Source organism: Arachis ipaensis, chromosome B8 (assembly GCF_059453495.1).
Source record: "Arachis ipaensis isolate K30076 ecotype BB chromosome B8, ASM5945349v1, whole genome shotgun sequence".
Taxonomy (NCBI): Eukaryota; Viridiplantae; Streptophyta; class Magnoliopsida; order Fabales; family Fabaceae; genus Arachis; species Arachis ipaensis.
The window spans coordinates 86,691,669-86,700,013 of NC_142443.1; the positions used below are offsets into that span (position 1 = coordinate 86,691,669).

Sequence of the window (8,345 nt, forward strand, 5' to 3'; positions counted from 1 at the left end):
TTAGCTTAAGATAGAGATTGTGTATCAACTAAGTGTGGGAAAACTGTGGAAACATGGATTAATAGGGAATGTGTTATGATAAAATATTAGGAATTTGGGTACCTACTCATGTGAGACCAGAAAAATTAAAAAAATCCATGTGCATTGATATGTTATGTTTAGTTTTATATTCTTAATAAAAAAAACCAAAAATATTCAATAAGTAAATAAATAAATAAGGGGACAAAATTACCCCATTGTTAAGTTAATGAAGATCAATGCATGTGTGATACAGTTAAAGAGAAGTTGATGCATGAGTATGAGATGCAAAAATAGGAATTTTGGGTAGTTAGGCATGATTTAAGAAGTATATAGAGTGTATATAGGTGAGAGCTTAGGTTAATCAAGGATTCAATTTATAGCTTACTTAGCCATATATATACCCTCACCTTTACCTTAGCACCATTACAACCTTGAAAAGACCTCATGATGTTTGCATTGGTACATTAAATACTTGTTGATTGTTTAGGTAAATAACAAAGTTTAGAAAGCATGACTAGAGAAGACTAGAGTGGATTACCTAATACACTTGAGTGATTAGAGTGCATATACACTACCAGTGAGGGTTCAATGCTTAATTCTATATTCCCTGCTTTCATGAGCTGTCTACTTACAAGTCTACTTGTATTTACTATATGATTTAAATTAGTGATATCTGATTAATGTTCGTCTTGAAGAACTTATTTACTTTTAACCAAGTATACAGAATTATCTTGGCACATAGTTTTATTCATACATAGGTTGCATTTCATGAGTCTTACTTTTCCCTATTTATTCTTTTGATCTCCTTGATCTGAGCATGAGGACATGCTAATGATTAAGTGTGGGGAGTTTCATCAAGTCTTTGCACACTTATTCATACGAATTGCTTGGTTACTCCTTCCTAGTTTTGTTCTATGGTTAAAAACTTACCTCCTAAGGCTTTAATTTGTGTATTTTAAGTCCCCTTTATACCATTCGATGCCGTGATCTGTGTGTTCAGTGTTTCAGACTTTGTAAAGCAGGAATGGCTTAGAGGATGGAGAGGAAGCTTGCAGAAATAGAAGGAGCACAAGAAATAAAAGAGACAACCAGCGAGCATCGACGCACACACATAGCTCACGCATGCGCGTGATCTGGAGATTTTTACAGTGACGCGTGCGCGTACCTAACTCGTACGCATGGATTGAAGTTCTGCTAGACGACGCGTGCGCGTGACACGTAAAGATGACTAGCGACACGTGCGCGTGCTTGTCGCGTACGCCTGACATGTGCGATCTGCATAAATCATAGAAAATGCTGAGGGCGATTTTGGGCCGAGTTTGGACCCAGTTTCTGGCCTAGAAACACATACTAGAGCCAGGGAACGAGTAGATACTCAACACAGATTCTCATTAGCGTGGTTTTAGTTTTAGTTTTGGGATCTTAGAGAGAAATTACTCTTCCTCTAGGTTTTCTTTTACATTCATATTTTCTAGTTTTATGCTTTTGCTTGGGATATTGAGAAGAGTCATTACCTCCGTTGAAGTTATTATTGTAGTTTGTTTTCTTATTCCCTTACTCTTCCATATCCTTAATCTTTGTTCAGATTTATAATTGGATTATTTTTCGAATTTATTAATGCAAAGGATTACTTTTACTTTTAATTAATTCTCAGTTATTGTTCATAATGTCTTCCTTTTATTTCCTTTTTAATTCTGTGCAAGTAATTTTCATGTCAATAGAATAGACTCCCAACTTGACTTGCTGGTTGATTAAATGGAGACCCTAGAGTTGAAATGCTCAAGTGATTAGTTAAATTGGAAGTTGTTGGCTAATTCTCTATTTACTAACGCTAGACCTTCCCAAGAAAGAGGACTAGGATTTGCGAATAAGAGTTAGCTCAATCACTTGACTTTCCTTTATTTAGTAAGGTTTAACTAAGTGAAAATAACAACCTTTTTATACTACGCTTGAGAGAATTCCAACAAGGACAGAACTTCCAATTAATCATTCCCCCAGTCAAGGCTTTTTATTCTGAATATATATATATATATATATATATATATATATATATATATCTTTGAAATTTCATTGCGTTAATTTACAATTATTTTTTTTCTTGTTATTCAACTCTCAAAATCTCTCAAAAAACTCCTGATTAATAAGATATCACCCTTTTGTCAACTCGTTGGGAGACGACCTGGGATTCATACTCCCAGTATTTTTATTCTGATTCTGTGACAACCTTTCTAAATTGATAAGCGGATTTTTGCTGGTTTGGAACTATACTCGCAATGTATTTCTTATATTAATTTCTTAATTAGCTGATTTTTGCCCCCATCAAACATCCAGTGTAACTTGGTAAACATTATAACATAATAACCCTTTAAAACGACCAGCGACGTACCAAATGAGCGTTTAACTTAACACTGCAAAACCATGTTAGTTTAGTAAAACATAACCACCAATCGTTGCAAACACACTCACCCATGGATAACCATCCATGTTCAGAATGAAAATGAACATCCGATTACTTACAGAATTGAACATCCACTTTACTTGATTAAAAAACCATAAAGTCCATGTATAGCACGAATGGCTATGTACCGGAAAACTATACAGTAAAGCATGTAGAAATCAAGTACAATTTTATTAAATTATCTCGTAAATTACAGAATAACCATCAACTATACTCATTATGCATTATGTCTAAACGAAATTAAAATAATAAAGTGGTTCATTCTCACAAATGGAAACAGGGTTCTTGGAATTAATAACATGTGGACTTTTTCAACAGCTGCCTACGAACCTTAAAACTAACATGAACCCTTTAAACACAGAGATGAAAAAATAAACACTATCACAACCTTGTCCAACTAATCCTAATTTTTGTTGAAGGAGCTTAACAAAGACAAGAAACCACCGGCTTGTTCGGGAACTTCCGGCCAACAACATCACCATGGTTTACATCTTAAGATGCGTGCGGACAAACCACCTGCCAAAAAAAGAAAAAGGCCAACAGTTACGTTCTTGCATAGTACTATACCAAATAAACATACAAAGTTGAGATTAAGCCAATCATGTACCGGGGTTGAATTCTTGTGATTCCTTCGAGATGAATTCTTGAAGGGCTTCTCAAGGGCAGCGCTGACCCGTTTACTCTTTGGCCTACCTTTTGTGGTGACCTTCGATGGGCCTTGGATGTTATCAATATTGACAACATTCAAACTCTGTGAGCCAAAGCTGGTCTGGGTCTCTGACACACTCTCGGACCTCTTCTTGGCACGGTGCGCAGCCAACTTGGCCCTTATTTCTTCCATAGCAGCATGCAGCAATGCTGTTTCGTCATCGTCCCCGACGAACTCTTTAGCAACATTATAGAAGTGTGCACACAGTCCCCTAAAAGCAACATGACTCTCATCCGACCGACTGACATCATGGCTACTTTTGACATACCTATGCTTGCGCTTTATTTTCTTGCTCCATCGAGGGAGAACATAACAGGTAGGTACTTTGTACACTTTATACGAATGGAAAACTTCAAGACAGTGACAGCACAACACACCTAAACTCTCGAAAAGATTGCATTCACAATGAACCTCCTGTGTGGAACGGTCAAAGTAAACATCGTACGGAACGTATAGAATAGTATCGTTGACTAGTTTCTCCTCTTCCATCTTCATCCAGACCAATGGACCCTGTTCATCAACTACAGAAACTCTGCAATCAGCCTTTTTCCCAAACTAAGTTTGAACATCCATAAACATGCTCGTAGTATACTCTTGCTGAAACTATTTTTCCATAAGCAAGCTCGTTGAACAGAGGATAACCCCCCCAAGTCCGCAGCATCATCCTCCAATTCCCTCTGCTCTTTGACTCCAAGCACATTGTCATATTCGTGAACAAGTTGAACCAAGCTAGTCTTGCTATGTAAGAATCCACCGTAGAATGTGTGCATGCTCTCACTCCTTTGCGTACTCCTCATGGCCGCCCAAAATTCACCCTTGAAGTATATGGGAACCCACATGCATCAGTCATCATACAGATCTACAGAAAATAAAGAATCCTAATTTTAGCAAAGAAACCTTACAGCAAACTTATTAATAGAAATCAGGAAAATTCAGATACCAAATAATTGTCAATTAAAGCTCGTGAATTAATCAAACACTAACAGACTTGACAGCCATGTGTTGTTATGTAACTTGTACTCATCCATAAATTCTGATAAGTAATCCTCAAATGACTCCTCAGTTCGAGAGTTCCACATAATATCATTGAGGTCATCATACAAATCTCTGTACCGGCGGTAACCCCCAAGCTTGCTCAGTAACTTCTTCGTAATATGCCAGATGCACCAGCGGTGGCGTGTGTCGGGTAATGTATTTTTGATCGCACGGAGAATGGACCGACGTTGATCGGTTATGATACGCTGCAGAGCAGTTCCCATGCATTCATCCATTGGCTGAATACCCACTCATAACTTGGGATTTTCTCATTCCCCAGCAAAGCACAACTGAGGAGGGTTGAGTTACCATGGTGGTTGATCCCAATGAACGACACAAACGGTAATCCATGCCTACCAGAAAAACCAACCAGACATAAGAAATACCAATCATGATTAGAAAGAGTTTAAACAAATAAAGGGCTCAACACCAATTGAACTACTTCATACCTGTTTGTACTGTAGGTGCTATCAACTGACACAACATCTCCATAATATTCATATGACGCCCTACATCTTGCATCCACCCATACTGCACTCTTAAATTTACACTCCTCATCCAACTTCAACGCATAAAAGAAGTTCAGATTGATGTCCTTCATTCTCATGAAGTAGCTCATCATCTCCCTAACATCCGCATTCACGTTGCTAGTTTGGAGCCTTACTGTTTGATGCGGGCAGAAATCAGCCAATTAAGAAATTATAGTAAGAACAGCGGTTTAAGTACAGTTCTTAACCGACGAAAATCCGTTAATCAATTTAGAAGGGTTGTCACAAAATTAGAATAAAAATTCTGGGGTTAGAAATCCGATGTCATCTCTCAACGAGTTGACAAAAGGGTGCTATTTTATTAGTCAGGAGTTTTCTGATCGATTTTAAGAGTTGGAGAACAGAAAAATAAAGGATTGTGAATTAAAGCAATGTAAATTAAAAGAGATTTATATAATCAAATAAAAAGCCTTGACCGGGGGAATGATTAATTGGAAGTTCTATCCTTGTTGGAATTCTCTCAAGTGTAGTATCAAGAGGTTGTTATTTTCACTTAGTTAACCCTTACTAAATAAAGGAAAGTCAAGTGATTGAGCTAACTCTTATTCACAAGTCCTGACCCTCTTCCTTGGGAAGGATTAGCGTTAGTGCCTAGAGAGTTAGCCAATAATTTCCAATTTAACTAATCACTTAAGCATTCCAACTCAAGGGTCTCCTTTTAATCAACCCGCAAGTCAAGTTGGGAGTCTACTCCGTTGACATGAATATAACGTTCATAGAAATATAAGAAGAAGACATGATAAATTAAATAAAATAGGAATTGAAAATTAATTAAAAGTAAAAGTAGTTCTTTGCATTAATAAATCCCAAAATGTAACATTCTTATCTGAACAGGGTTAATAAATAATCAAAAGAGTAAAGGAACAAGAAAGCAAACTAGAATAATAGCGACTTCAACGGAGGTAGTGATTCTTCTCAATATCCAAAGCAAAAGCCTAAAACTCTAAAACTATGAATGTAAAGGAAACCTAGAGGAAGTAGTAATTTCTCTCTAAGATTCAAAACTAAAACTAAAAACTATGCGAATGAGAATGTGTCTTGAGTCTCTACTTGCCCCCTGGCTCTAGTCTGCGTTTCTGGGCCTGAAACTGGGTCCAAACTCGACACAAAATCGCCCCCAGCATTTTCTGCGATTTCTGCAGGTAGCGCATGTCACGTGTACGCGTCAAGCACGCGCATGCGTCGCCGTGCAAACTCCGATTCACGTGCACGCGTGAGCCATGCATGCGCGTCGCTCCTCACTAGTTATCTCCTTTATTTCTTGTGCTCCTTCCATTTTTGCAAGCTTCCTTTCCATCCTTTAAGCCATTCCTGCCCTATAAAACCTGAAAATACTTAACACACAGATCACGTCATCAAATGGTATAAAGGAGGATTAAAAATATACAATTTAAAGGTTTGGGAAGCAAGTTTTCAATTATAGAACAAAATTGGGAAGGAATTATAAAATCATGCAATTGTATGAATAAGTGTGCAAAGACTTGATAAAAACAACTCAATTGAGCACAAGATAAACCATAAAATAGTGGTTTATCACTGTTATATAATTTCTTAAATCCTTCTCTGAGAATCCCAAGTTAGAGGGGCCTCCAGCCTCATTTGCCAAAGCAAGGAATGTCTTATTTGGTTGAATCCCAGCCTCATCATTATCCTCGATCACGCACTTCGCATGTATGGTCAGTTGCCTATACTCATGGTAGTGCACTACCTTTCTCGCTGAACAGGGGTGTGAGTGCATCAAGTCAACCTTGAACAAAACCCAGTCTTGCATGTCTTTATCAAACTTTACATATATCCTTGCCTTGCACCCAGCAGCTGAAATCGTATTCTTCCGCATTGGTGCTTTGACACAAGACCCGTGGTACCCGTCGCGATTACAGTGTATAGCTTGGTTAAGGGGAGCCTTTGTGATATTGTCATATGTTGTCATCCTTATCTTAGTTGCAAATCCTACTTTCTTTGCATAGGTAACATAAAAGTCATGAGTCATCCATAATTGTACAAACCGCATTCCAACTCTTAGTATCTCGTGTTCTTGTAGGCATCCATGATCTGGTAACTACATTTTATATTAATCCAAAAGAAAAAAATAATTACCATTAGTTATCAAATTAAACACGCACATTATGACTACATAAAATTAAAATAGATTCCAAAACCTCATCACCAAGCTCAATCTCTTCACTTCTAACCTCAGTAACATTCGATAGTTGCATGGCCTATAATTCCAAAACAAACACAGTAACCAAAAGGGATAAAATCCTTATTAAAACTCATGTAAATAAAACCTCAAACATAATCACCAAAAACACAGCAACAACTAGAAATCATGCCAACAGAATTATTTATTCCATTATATCTATTATTTAAGGGCCTGCACCACCCTTTAGTTGATTCTTTTTTCATTCAATAACCATCATGTAGAATTAGATACAAAATACCTTTTCTACACATAAAAATATAAATAAAAAATATAAATAAAAAATATGTAGGCAAGCATAATGTGCAGGTATCATATACATAAAAAATACTCATATAAGGATACCATGCCATATAAACCACACAACCATATAAACCACACAAACCCCATAACCATATAAACCACATAATATGCAAAAAGCATATGAGCATATAAATAAAAAATATGCAGGTATCATATAAGGATACCATGCCATCACAAAACACTAAAATAAGCATGTCATGATTAACATGCAGCAAATACAAGTACCATACACTTTAATTTAGACCTGTTTTTCAACCCCTGCATCACCTTATAGTTACTTTTTTAATTCATAGAATGACCATCATGTAGCAACAATATACACAGACCATACATTATAATTCATACCAACTAATTAATTTAGGTTGTTTCAACATTCATATAAAATATACGGCCATCTGCATGACAAATACAAATATAATAGGATGGTTAGCATATAAACATGCCATATAATATGCAGGCAGCATACATTCATATATAAAAATAAGCATAAAATATGCTTCCTACACATAAGTTTACCATACCTTTAAAAACAATCATATACGCATGAATTGATTAATTAATTTATGCAAATTCTACATGGATATAATCATACCATTCAATATAAAACAATCACACATTTAGTTCAATCTCAACTCATGCATCACATCTGGATACTGAATTAATCATAAAAACAAACACCTCATTTACTATGTGACATAAAATCTGGATTTTTTGAAAAATAAACATCCATGGTAGAATTTGTTGCTCATAATTGCTTACCTTGTTCGACTTCTCACCGTTGACAATGACATCGCCGGATATGTTTTGAGGGTGGTTTGATAAAATCTCTGCAACAACAGACATATCATAGCCTAGGGGTTCAACCATATCGCACTCTATTAAGGTTTCATTGAGAGAACAGCTATGGCTGAAGGAGTTTGATTGACACGTCTAGAGGATATTTCTATTTCGAATTGTCAAGAAATACAGAAGCTAAATAGGGGATTCACCAAGTCGAATGGGCTGACTGCTAATACCCAGGTATAGATAGCGGCGATGGAGGTGTCCTTGAAGTCCATCCATAAGTTGCTG

At 36.6% G+C, this 8,345-nt stretch overlaps 2 protein-coding genes across 2 annotated transcripts; both read right to left on the minus strand.

Moving 5' to 3' along the window:
* Positions 1–3,022: 3,022 nt before the first annotated feature.
* On the minus strand, positions 3,023–4,027 carry LOC107611055 (protein FAR1-RELATED SEQUENCE 5-like). Its single transcript, XM_016313020.1, has 3 exons — positions 3,831–4,027; positions 3,087–3,720; positions 3,023–3,040 (listed from the first exon to the last, which is right to left on the minus strand). The coding sequence occupies exons 1-3, from the start codon at positions 4,025–4,027 to the stop codon at positions 3,023–3,025; spliced, it is 849 nt and encodes a 282-aa protein (XP_016168506.1).
* A 129-nt stretch (positions 4,028–4,156) lies between these two features.
* LOC110265311 (protein FAR1-RELATED SEQUENCE 5-like) lies at positions 4,157–8,141 on the minus strand. The gene is made up of 6 exons (XM_021108247.1): positions 8,034–8,141; positions 6,931–6,990; positions 6,309–6,830; positions 4,673–4,785; positions 4,471–4,576; positions 4,157–4,429 (listed from the first exon to the last, which is right to left on the minus strand). Exons 1-6 carry the CDS (start codon positions 8,139–8,141, stop codon positions 4,157–4,159), a joined length of 1,182 nt encoding a protein of 393 aa, XP_020963906.1.
* Between the last annotated feature and the right edge of the window lie 204 nt (positions 8,142–8,345).